This window comes from Lampris incognitus, chromosome 10 (assembly GCF_029633865.1).
Source record: "Lampris incognitus isolate fLamInc1 chromosome 10, fLamInc1.hap2, whole genome shotgun sequence".
In the NCBI taxonomy this organism is placed as follows: Eukaryota; Metazoa; Chordata; class Actinopteri; order Lampriformes; family Lampridae; genus Lampris; species Lampris incognitus.
In genome coordinates this window covers 15,767,705-15,780,787 of record NC_079220.1, presented here as the reverse complement: position 1 = coordinate 15,780,787, position 13,083 = coordinate 15,767,705, and the positions used below count along the sequence as shown (strand labels likewise).

Sequence of the window (13,083 nt, the reverse complement as noted above, 5' to 3'; positions counted from 1 at the left end):
GGGTCTTGTAGAGTCCATGCCTCGACAGGTCGGCGCTGTTTTAGCAGCACACGGAGGACCAACAGCATATTAGGCAGGTGGTCATAATGTTTTGGGTGATCAGTGTAAGCGATGGCACGCATCGCTCTCCCAGCAGACTTCATGGCGCCCCTTAGTGGTGATACGAAATACATACAAAAACACTCAACCTTTTCATAAATTGTCAAACAGAACTGACACTTTTCTTATTGGCTCTCAATAATACAAACTACTAGCAAATGTATGTATTCATGTTACATTACCCATCCCTTTAGATGTAATGGCAAACATAAGGCAGAGATACGGAAGCAGAGAGAACGTTTTTATTAACCCAGGGCAGTATGCTGAGCACATGTGCTCTTTTTCAGCATCACCCTGCTACACATTCACACAGTTCCACATTCACACCTGGGAGCTGCCCAGTACAACCACAGCCACTGGTGGCCACTGAGCAGCTCCACTGGAGCGGTTGGTTGGGGGGGGGGGGGGTGAGTGCCTTGCTCAAGGGTACATCAGCTTTGGGTATTGAGAGAGGGGAGAGCGCCGTTCATTCACACCCCCACCCACATACACACACACACATTTTCCTGCCGATCCACCTTCTAGTCACAAGCCCGCTTCTCTAACCTTTAGGCCACGGCTGCCCCCCCCCCAATTCCTTGATGGGAATTGAATAAAAAGAGCAGAAAAGGCGTATTCCCCTAAAAGTACTGTATCTTACAGGAACAAAAAGTTCATGGGTCACTCATGCAATTTGTTCTTACAATGCCCATCATGAATGGGGTAGTATAGATACAAAGGTTTTTGGAAATGTACTCTTATCAATGTAGTTAGATGTGTGTCGGAGAGTCTTTCTGAGATTCTACAGAGAAGAAAGGGGGAGGGTGGATGAGAATTGTAAAGAGATGCTGACAATATAGTTAAAAAATTGTTAATTTAATTTTTTTCTTTGTCCTTTTAGGTGTTGCTCCTTTTTTGTCCGTTGTATTAAGCCAAACAATAGGAAGGTGGGTGGTCCCATAACCTATCTAGTCTGCATCAGTCATATGTGACATATGTCTGTAAATTATTTTCACTGTAGGTAATGAAAGTGTCTTTTGACTACACGTGTGTGTGTGTGTGTGTGTGTGTGTGTGTGTGTGTGTGTGTGTGTGTGTGTGTGTGTGCAGGATCCAGGTGTGTTTGAGTGTGACCTGGTTAGCAGCCAGCTACGATACTCTGGTGTCTTAGAGACTATTAGGATCCGTAGAGAAGGATATCCTGTCAGACTGCCATTTCACATCTTCCTGTTCAGGTAAAATGCTCACACACCCAACACGCATGACCGACGATCACTCACCAATAGCAGACACTCTGCTCTCAGAGTTTGCTCTTAACCTGGGTTGTATTGATAAGGCAGTGCAATACATGGTTAGAGAGATAATTTTCATAAAACTATCATATTTTCCTCAGAAATTCCCACATCATTGCTTCACACCAACTGCTTTGCATGTGTGTGTCTGTGATTCTGTATCATTGTGTGTTTTTGTGTACCTGTGTGTGTGTGTGTGTGTGTGTGTGTGTTATTCCCAGGTACAAGTCCTTGGTGGGAATAAAGGAGCCTCCAGCCCCAAATGGGGAGAACTGTGTGCTCATGCTTAGTAAATTGTGTCCCCTCAGACCAGGGGCCTTCCATGTTGGAGTCAATAAGGTGAGGTTCATTTTTACTTCATTCACCACGGAGTCACTTCAGCAGGCTCTTTTAATGTTGGCCTCCAACTTCAACATCTACAATTTTTAAGCTTTTGTGTAGTATGTTTATAGTTCTACTCCTTTTTAATATGAAACTCATTAATGTGTTTTTCAGTGAAATAAATATCTGCATTTATCCCTCTTTTTGATCCTGGGCCCTCTTCTACATGTGTCTACATAAGTGTGTGTGTACGGCATGTGTTTTTGTACATACATACATGCGTGTATGTTTGTGTGCGTGCATGGTAATACATCACCTACACTCCACTACACGCTGCGTGTGCGTGTGTGTATCCCAGTTGTTTCTGAAGGAAGACATTTACCAGCTGTTGGAGGGGAAACGGGAGCGTGCCCGTCATCTGGCCGCCCTCACCCTGCAGCGCTACACACGCATGTTCTTTGTCAGTAAGCGTTACATGGCCTTCCGCAACAAGATCATCGGGCTGCAGGCACACTGCCGTGGATTCCTCACCAGGTGCTCCATCACTCACCTGTCATGACAACACTGTCAGCTTTGAGCCCAGTTGTAAATGGAGGATCCACAAAATGGAGACCTGCAATTTGAAAAATGTGACGGTGACTCTTACTAAATGTTTGAGAACAGTATAAATGATGGCACTTTAAAGATGCAGCACGCATTTCTTCTTGAATCCTGGTGAAATATTACACATGGCCCATTTAAGGTAACTTGTACTCTTAATGAGCAATATTATAAGAAGCTGACAAACTATTCCCCTTATATTTTAGACACTGAATGTAAGATACTTATTATTTCCCAAAATGGGAATGTAGCACTTTGGATTAAAAAAAAAGAAAGAAAGCCATTTTTATAGAAGACACAATTGGTGCCTCTGATGCTTTAGACAGAAAGAAGATGAACACTTACAGGAGGATCAAATCTCAAAGTTTCCTACAAAAACCTGTTTTTTAAATAATGTAAATGTCATGGCCGCTCCCAGTTCTGGCCACTGGTTCCTGTGTCTCATATCCAGCCCTGCTCTGACACCATCCCGGTCCTGAATCCTGTCCAGTTTTCCTCAGTTACCCATTTGACCCAAAGCTGTTGCTGATTTTTCCAACAGGTTTAAGTGCATTTAAGTTAGACTGTTTAGTTTGTTGGTTGTCAGAGCGTACCGTTATTTGTCACTGATACCCTCGTGTTTCCTACTGTTAAACCTTTAGTTTCACCTGTTACTGCATCTGCATTTAGCTCCTCAATTCCTGCTCCCCCCAGTGACACTAATTCCACTTTTTATTCACATATATGGCTGTGTCTATAGCCAACAGACCGTGGGATCACTTTGTAATGCTAACACTAAAGCTTACTGTACCCTTTTGAGTGAAAAGATGGATATGAGAGAGACAAGTAAATGTGGACATCTGCAACCCAGATTTTTGGGGAGCATGAAAATAACAAACTTAAAAGTTGAAATGCACTAAAATACCTATTTTAAGTTATGCAATAGACCTGTACGAAAACAATAAAAAAGTCAACAGCACTCCCATTTCTTTTTATGTTTTTTTTGTTTTTACATTTTTTTGCCCCCCTTTTTCTCCCCAATTGTACTTGGCCAATTACCCCACTCTTCCGAGCCATCCCAGTCGCCAGTCGCTGCTCCACCCCGTCTACCAATCCGGGGAGGGCTGCAGACTACCACATGCCTCCTCCGATACATGTGGAATCGCCAGCTGCTTCTTTTCACCTGACAGTGAGGAGTTTCGCCAGGCAGACGTAGTGCATGGGGGGATCACGCTATTCCCCCCAGTTCCCCCTCTCCCCTGAACAGGCACCCCGACCGACCAGGGGAGGCGCTAGTGCAGCGACCAGGACACATACCCACATCTGGCTTCCCACCCGCAGACACGGCCAATTGCGTCTCTGTAGGGATGCCTGACCAAGCCGGAGGTAACACGGGGATTCGAACCGGCAATCCCCATGTTGGTAGGCAACTGAATAGACCGCCACGCTACCTGGACGCCCGTAGTACTCCTATGTCTATGGCAGCTAATCAGTTGTACCTCTCAGCTACAGCGATGGCCTGTGTGTGTGTGTGTGTGTGTGTGTGTCTAGAGCCCATCAATGTGTCTCTGTTTTTTTTCCTGCATTCGACCATCAATTGTTGGGGACTCGACCAGGAAGCGCTACATGAAGATGAGAGAGAGTCTGGTCCGCTTTCGTTCTCTCATCCACATGTATGTCAACCGCAAGAGATTCATAAAGGTACATGCAGGCTGCCTTAATGAAAAATGACATCTTTGATATTTTATGAAAGGCTTACTCACTCACCCCTTTATCCACCTCAAACCCCTCCATGCATACACTTGACACTCATTTAAACATATAGGAAATAAACCTCAAGGTGTGGTCAGACTACACTGATGTTTGTATTGAAAAAGGGCTGTTGCCGTTCTCTGTTTGTAGATCAAGCTTGAAGCTCAGAGGAAAGCAGAGGAGGAAAGGAGGAAAAGAGAAATGGTAAAAAGAAAACATCTCAGAGTTGACATGAACAAATTCATAAATGGGCATCTGTTTCAACTGGGTAATCTGAGCGATATTCAAAGGCAGGTTGCCCATTCTGAAAAGAGTTGACTTGGTTCAGACGTGCTTTGGCACTGGGTCATCATCTGTGACATTACTTTGCAGGCAAATTACATTTCTAAAGAAACTTTTTTTAAAAGTCTCTTGTGTTAATTTTCACATCATGGGGAAAGAAAGAAATTTTATGTTACTGTTCACAGTAATTACAACGCCCCCCCCTTCTGTTTAAGGAGCTGACCAAGAGAGAGGTGGTTAATGTCACACATCTGGTGATACCTGCAGAGCTGGGAGCCCTACTCCAGGGAGCAGCAGGTGTGTGTGTGTGTTTGAGTGTATGTGCTTGCAAGAAAGTAAGAGAAAGACAGGTATGCATGTATGAGGTACATTAAGGCTCCTATCTGGCCCAGGGATATGGCCAGTACTGCTAGTTTTCTGTTCTGTCAGGTATTTCATTGAATTTGCTTGTTGTCTGATGCATACTAAAAATGTTGAACTGACACCAAGGTCTTCCGTTAGGTCACGAATGCAATTTTGACCAATAGCTTACGAAGAGATGAAGGTTTAACCAAATCTAAGATTTCTTAGAATATGTATTTATTTAGTGTAGCAACACTTTTGCTCTTCAAATTCAGCCTTTAAAGATATCCCTAGGTTTTTAATGAAAGATACTGAATTAAAAGTAAATCTTCATTGTCGTATTTTCAGGTTAAATGGATGCACCAGTCTGCATTGCCTGTTGTTTTAATGTCATTAAACACAGCACAAAAAGATTTATTATTATTATTTGTGTTTATAGAAGTTAAATTTTTTAAGCAATATATTTATTAAATTTTGTTTGCAAATTACATCAAAACAAGTAATAGCACAGTACAGCAAACATTTTCACCCTACCCCCCCCCCATAACCCCATCCCTATAACAAGTAATACAATTCAAAGCAGGATAAAAGAAGATAATAAAGATAAAAATTAAATTAATAAAAATAATAAAATAAAATATTAATAGCAATAATTTCTTTCACAGACTGATTAGAGGGTGTGGTTTTTTTTCAGTTGCTTTTACGCATATAAACAATCAGATAGAGTTCTACTCCCCCAGAGCTTGTTCTTGCTGAAGCAAGTTACCACATTAGTATTACGTCTTAAGAAGTACAGAAACAATCCCCAGATTTTATCAACAACACTTTGTTTACATCTAACAATATACATTATCTTTTCCATTGACATGTTTGAAGCCATTTCTTTAACCCACATACCAATTCTTGGTCCATCAACACTTTTCCAATTAAGAGCAATTACACGTTTTGCTTGTAATATACACATATCTATAAATCTGAACTCATTGCTATGTAAATGTGGGATGTTAGGATATAAACCAAGAATAAAAAGTACAGTGAAACAGCGTCTCCCTTGCCTCACTACACTTAATACAGGTATCAGGAATATTGTCATTAAACTTGTGCAATTTAACAGGAGTTATATATGTACGCATCAGCCATTTATACTGTAGAAGCTTTAGGTTGCTGCTAACTGTCTGTCTCTGGGCCTCTTTACATGCCTCACTCCATTCTTCTAAAGATATTTCCTCTTCTATATCTCCCTCCCATAATCTCAGTTTTGTCTCTGATGATTCATCAGATCCAGATACAAATAAGTCATACATAGTTGAAATTAAACCTTTCTCATAACAGTGTTTTGTGACTGCAACTTCTAATATAGAAATGGTAGGACTGTCTAATGAATGGCTTTGACAGGATATAAAACTCCTTAGCTGAAGATATTTGAAAAAATGATTCCTTGGAATGTCATACTTGGTAGATATTTCCTCAAAGGACATGAATACTTCATCCTCCTCCCTGTACATGTCTTGCACTTTCCTTAACCCCTTTTCAGCCCATAATTTAAATCCCCTATCATTTTGCCCTGGTTTGAAATTGGCATTACCCCAAATAGGACTGAAGCGTGACCGGGACATATTTATATTCAAATACTTACAAGCATCGAACCAAACATCAATCATATTCAATATTATAGGGTTGTCTGTATTTTTCTTCAGATATTTACGGTCTGCTGAATACAAATACAGGTGCAATGGTAAGCCCGATTTAACAGAGCAGGCTTCCAGATCAATCCAAGCTGGGGGACTTCCAGATGAGAAGTAAAACATAATCGACCTTAATTGTGCTGCCCAGTAATACCATTGGATATTTGGACATTTCAGGCCTCCTCGATCATATGGCAGATAAAGTAAAGATAGACGTAATCTAGGACGTTTATTTTGCCAAATAAAGTTGGTAAACAGTTTCTTGATTTTCATGAACAAAGATGAGGGAGGGGGTAGGGGGATATTCTGAAACAAATAAAGAAATTTGGGAAGTATATTCATCTTTAGGATATTAATCCTGCCGATCATTGAAATAGGTAAGGATGTCCAACGCTCTATCGAAGCAATACTAGCGTCCAGGATGGGCTCATAATTTGACTGAGCAATCTTATTCACCTCAGGGACAATTTTTATTCCCAAATATGTAAATGTGTCTGTTGGGTTGAAGGTAGAAGCATAAACAAGACCATTCTTCCTCTCTGTTTCATTCAGTAACATTATAGATGATTTGGAGTAATTAACTTTATAACCGGATATTTTCCCAAATGTTTCAATAAGGCTTAGGAGCGCTGGGATAGATTTATGCAGATTTTTAAGCATTAATATCACATCATCGGTGAAGATTGCTACCCTGTGCTCCAGATGTCCCTCTCGAATTCCATAAATATCGCTGTGTGTCCTCACCGCTATAGCAAATGGTTCTATCGCTAGGATAAAAAGTAAAGGCGATAAAGGGCTCCCTTTATGTTAAAAGGTTTAGAAACCTTACTATTCGTCAAAACTTCTGCAGTAAGCCCTGTACAAAGCAATCTTACCCATTTGATAAATGTATCCCCAAATCCAAATCGTGTTAACACCTCAAACAGATAAGGCCATTCAACACGGTCGAAGGCCTTCTCTGCATCAAGTGAAAGTAAGGCCGTGTCAGGCGCCTCCCTCTGACTGTATAAAATATTGAGCACCCGTCTAACGTTATGTAAACCCTGTCTCCCTTGAATGAATCCGTTCTGGTCTTCCCCCACTACTCTAGGTAGAAGATCCTCCAATCTTCTTGCAAGAATTGTACAGAGTATTTTTGTATCAGAATTTAGGAGACTAATTGGACGCATATTTTCACATTTTGTATTTTGTTTCCCCGGTTTTGGGAGTAAAGTGATTAGGGCGCCCCTCATAGATGTAGGGAGAATACCATTCTCAAAGGATTCCTGAAACATCTCCAAGAGGGGTGGTATTAATTTGGTTTGAAATTTTTTATAAATGTCTATAGGGATGCCATCTGGACCCGCTGATTTTCCAGCCTGCATACACCCAATTGCTTCTGCAATTTCCAATGCAGTTACATCTTGATCTAATACTCTACATTCCTCTTCCGAAATTTTAGGAATATTAAGATTGTCTAGGAATTGTGTTTGCGTGTCCGGATTAGGAGAGCACTCAGAGCTGTATAATTTCCCGTAGAAGTCTCTAAAGGCTTCATTAATCTCTGTCGGGTCCACTGTAGTTCTACCACTTGGGACTTCAATACAATTAATAGACCTTTCTGTTTGTTGTTGTTTAATGCGCCATGCTAGAAGTTTTCCGGGCTTTTCCCCCTTATCATAGTAGGACTGTTTGAGTCTCATTAAATCAGCAGCCGCTTTATTAGCTGCCAATTCATTGTACTGTGATCTAAGCAGTAGCAGTCTTGCATGAACATCTGTAGGTATATTTCTATTATTATATATTTCTGTTTCCAGTTTTTTAATTTCCTCATCTAATGTCTTCATTTCAAGTCGTGTAGCCTTTTTCTTGGAACTAGTGAAGGAAATGATTTGGCCCCTAATAAAGGCTTTGAAAGCCTCCCACCTTGTGCTAGCAGAAGTCTGGGACTTGTTACATTCAAAATACAGGTCAATCTGCTTATCTAAGAAATCTATGAATGTAGGATCCGCAAGCCACCCGGGTTGAAAACACCATCTCGGGGGGGTCGCACACTAAGTTATTATCTTCATAGGTCAAGCATACTACAGCGTGGTCAGACAGATCTATACTATTATAATGACATTCATCTATTTTGGAGACAAGTAGTGCTGAAACCAAAAAGTAGTCTATGTGTGAGTGAGTTCTATGAGTACCGGAATAGCAGGAATATTCTACTGCGTTCGGTTTACCATGCCTCCAAACATCAAACAAATTTAATTCCTTCATAAAATGGTGTATCGTCTTTCTGGACTTACTGTGGGTATCATCTAAACCAGTTGACCTGTCTTGAAGGATCTAACGTACAGTTAAAGTCGCCAGCTATTATGTATTTCCCAGGATGATTTGAAGCAGTCAAAAACAGACTATTATAGAATTTAGAGTCATCTTCATTGGGGCCGTAAACATTTATCAAAGTTAAGGTTTCAGATAATAACCTACCCTGGACTATAATATACCTCCCTGCAGGGTCCTTAACTACATGCTGTACCCGTAATGGAACCGATTTATGAATTAGTATCATAACCCCTCTAGCATGAGTGGTGTAAGGAGCAGACAACACTTGACCCTGCCATCGTCTTGCTATTTTGGGAACATCCTCATCCACCATGTTTGTTTCTTGTAAAAAAACGATTTTTGATTTCAAGGATTTTATCCTGCTCATTACTTGCGTCACCTTTGTGAGTTTGATCAAACCCTTACAATTCCACGAAGTAAATTTTACCTTGCAACTCTGTGACATTGATTCCGGTATGTTATATTAGGAACCGTAGTGAAAAAGTACTTTGACAAACCACACCCACTGATGAAAGAATAAATAATAAAATGAAACCACAAAAACCCACCCTCAACCCCATACGAACCTAAAGTCCACGAACTCTGGACATCCCCTCCCATCCCACGTTTAACTACCGCTAAAACGAGTTTCTCTACCTTTTCTTTTCTTCTCGCTCCAGCTCGCTATCTTACTTTTTCTAAATACTAATCACACATAACATCAGTAATGAACTGTGCAACGCTTACAACATGTAGGCATATATAACATTAACCACCCGAACGCATACACAAACCTGGAACCCGTGCATGTAGACTGGAAGACGAGGAGAGGGAAAAGTCTGTAGCCTGGTCACAAGAGTCCGCGATGCATTGGGCCTTCCTTCCTCCGACAGGCGCACAAACCGATGATGACTCTCTCTGTCCCTTAGGTCTAGGCCTACTTGGATGTGCCCATGTCATTTCGGCTGGTGCTTGGACATTGTCTCTCATTCAGGGTTAAGTGTCTTCCACAAAAGCTGAATAGTCTAGCTATAAACGAGACTCCGTCCTGTCCAGGTAGAAAAATAAAGCCTAAACAAAAACAAAATGGCGATAGCCCGAACACGTAGCTACATCTTTCGTGTAAATGGAAATAAAATAAAATAAAGTGGGCTTAATAGCCTACTGCGTCAGTCCTTATCCAAGGGATTGAATAAACCTCTCCGCTTCTGCTGGGGTTTGAAAGGTGTGGGGTCTCTCGTCGTGTGTTACCAGGAGCCGGGCTGGAAAGATGATTATGTGCTTGTGGATCCCCTGGTCTCTCAGCTTCTTTCGGACCTGATCGTAGTCGCGCTGCATCTTGTTCACCCCAGCAGAGAGGTCGATGTGAAAACGGACCGGCTTGTTCTTGTAAAGGACCTGTCCCTTGGTTTTGGCTGCCTTTAGTACTCGCTCCCTGTCCTTAAAGTTCATGAACCTCATGATCAATGTCCTTGGACGACCCGTGCGAGAGTCTACCGGAGCGCCGATTCTATGAGCTCGCTCCACTACCAAGCCATCCCGCGGATCCATGTTCAGAGCCTCTGGCAACCACTTCTCCAAAAATGCAGGTGCATCCTGGCCCTCTTCTTTCTCCGGTAGGCCCACCAACCTTACGTTATTTCGCCGACTCCTGCATTCCAAGTCATCCACTTTGTCAGTAAGGCTTTTGACGGTGCTTTCCAGCGCGCTAACTCGGGGTGTTAGCTTCTTAACGTCGTCCTCCACGTTAGAAATCCATTGTTCAGCCTGTTCCATGCGACCCATGCATTCCTGTATTTGTTTCTTTACACCCGCAATTGTCGCTTGCACTCCATCAATTTTCTTGTAAAGTCCACTTTTCAAAGACTGTATGGCTTTCATGATATCTTGGTTGCTATTCTTATGTGTCTAACATTTCGTCATCTTCTTCCTCATGGTCGTCTTCTTCGTTAGCCATATTTTCAACCTGCATGGCGTCGCTAGCCTTCTCAGCCCCTTCCTCGTGCCGCGATTTCCTTTTCTCCTTGTCTTTCTCTCTCTTTGCCTTTTCTTTCGGGTTTTTCCCTGACATTTTAGTTCTGGGTACTCTTGTACACGTATTGCGTGACTTTGGACAAGATTCGGATTAGTATTGTAGGATTAATTTACACGGTAGCTGCAGAGCTTGAGATTTGTGACCTCCTAGTCCCTCGCCATAACCGGAAGTCTTATAGAAGTTAATTGACACAATGGCACATGCACCTTGAATGTACTCTGCTCATTTTTCTTGGGAACTTTTAACAGAGCAAACCTCAGCCACGAAATGCCAAAATATAGACAGCACATTATGTGTCCCATCAGGGACAAAAACACACTGGATCATTGCTACACCATATAAAAGGATGCCTATCGCTTTGTCCCCCGTGCAGCTTTGGGACTCTCTCATCATTGTCTGGTTCATTTTCTCTCAATTAAAATCTGCTTAGCCTGTGGTTAAGACTGTAAAGAAATGGAAAAGGGGGCAAAGTTGGAATAACAGACCTGCTTTGACTGCACTGATTGGAGCGTTTTTGAGGCTGCTACTACAGACCTGGATGAACGTACTGACACTGTGACATCCTACATCAGTTTTTGTGAGGATATGTGTGTGCTGACCAAAACCTACTGCACATACAACAACAATAAACCCTAGTTTACTGCAAAACTTGGGCAGCTTTGTCAGGCCAAGGAGGAGGTCCACACAATGGGGACAGGATGTGGTACCACAAAGCCAGAAACACATTGACAAAGGAGATCAGAGTGGCAAAGAGGTGCTACACCGATAAGTTGCAAAACACATTTTCTGCCAATGATCCTGCGTCAGTGTGGAGGGGTCTGCAGGACATCCCCAACTACAGGAAACTATCCGCCCACACTGCAGAGAACCATCAACTGGCTGAGGACTTGAACGTGTTTTACTACAGGTTTGGTAAACCCACTCTCATACCCCTCACCCTCTCCGGCCACATCACACAACCAACTTCACCCGCTGCCAGTCCCTCACCCCTCCCCACTGACCCCCAATCTGCACTCAGGATCTGTGAAGAGGATGTGAGTCAACTTTTCCAGAGACAAGATCAAGAAGGCACTAGGCCCAGATGGCATGTCTCCCTCCTGCCTGAAAGTCTGTGCTGAGCAGCTGGCCCCCATCTTTACACTGATCTTCAACAGATCACTGGAGCTGTGTGAAGTCCCCTCCTACTTCCAAAGCTCCACTATCATCCTGGTCCCCAAGAAACCCTGTATTTTAGGATTAAATGACTGCAGGCCCGTCGCCCTGACGTCTGTGGTCATGAAACCCTTTGAGAGACTGGTATTGACCTACCTGAAGGACATCACAGGCCCCCCACTGGACCCCCTGCAGTTTGTCTACCGGGCAAACAGGTCAATGGATGGCCATTGTCCCAGACATCCTCCACTCCAAACTCACTCAGCTCACTGGACCAGTCCCCACCTGTCAGTGAATCACAAACTTCCTGGCAGACAGGAGGCAGCAGGTGAGGCTGAGGAAAGTCCCATCCAGCACCCAGACAATCCGTACTGGTGCCCCTCAGGGATAAGTGCCCTCCCCACTGCTCTTCTCCCTCTACACCAATAACTGCACCTCAGGAGATCCGTCTCTCAACTCCTGAAATATGCAGAAAACAATACAGTCATCGGCCTCATCCAAGATGGAGATGAGTCTGCATACAGACAGGAGGTCAAACAGCTTGCCCTCTGGTGCGGTCATAACAACCTGGAGCCTAACATGTTCAAAACTGTGGCGATGACAGTGGACTTCAGGAGGAGCCCCCTAACTCTGCCCCCCCCCCCACCATACTCAACAGCACTGTGTCTGCTGTGGAAACTTTAGGTTTCTGGGATCCAATTTCCCAGGATCCAAGGTGGGTGTCCAACACAGACACAATCATCAAAAAGGCTCAGCGGAGGATGTACCCACCCCCTCAGCTCAAGAAGTTCAACCTGCCTCAGGAGCTGCTGATTCAGTTCTACTCTGCAATAATCCAGTCTGTTCTCTGCACATCCATCACTGTCTGGTTTGGATTGGCCACCAAACAGGACAGGAACAGACTACTTAAAACAGTCTACTTAAAACAGACTACTTAAAACGGAACACTTAAAACAGTGATACAGTGTCAGAAACAATCCCCGTGCAATATACCTGTAACACTGAACATCCACTGCATTTCCAATACTGAATTATATGTCCTGCAGTTTAAATACAGTTTTAACAAATCATTATTGTCAAAAATAATTTAAAGCACGTTGTATATACTTGTATATTGTATACATACCCAATTTCCCCCCGGGGATGAATAAAGTGTTCTGATTCTGACATGCATATTCTGTCATGTCCACCTACTTCATGTATATAAAGTAATCTGTTAGCATATTTATTCCAGCACCTTTGCACCCTGCACCATTACACTATTGTCTTCC

General features: G+C 42.8%; 1 protein-coding gene across 1 annotated transcript in view; it reads left to right on the top strand.

Moving 5' to 3' along the window:
- myo15aa (myosin XVAa) overlaps positions 1 to 13,083 on the top strand; it is a 93,355-nt gene that overhangs the window by 36,102 nt on the left and 44,170 nt on the right. The window contains exons 20-26 of the mRNA XM_056288347.1: positions 980 to 1,025; positions 1,188 to 1,312; positions 1,591 to 1,708; positions 2,049 to 2,224; positions 3,886 to 3,970; positions 4,172 to 4,225; positions 4,519 to 4,600. Coding sequence (XP_056144322.1) covers positions 980 to 1,025; positions 1,188 to 1,312; positions 1,591 to 1,708; positions 2,049 to 2,224; positions 3,886 to 3,970; positions 4,172 to 4,225; positions 4,519 to 4,600 — 686 coding nt within the window. The remainder of the gene's footprint in view (positions 1 to 979; positions 1,026 to 1,187; positions 1,313 to 1,590; positions 1,709 to 2,048; positions 2,225 to 3,885; positions 3,971 to 4,171; positions 4,226 to 4,518; positions 4,601 to 13,083) is intronic.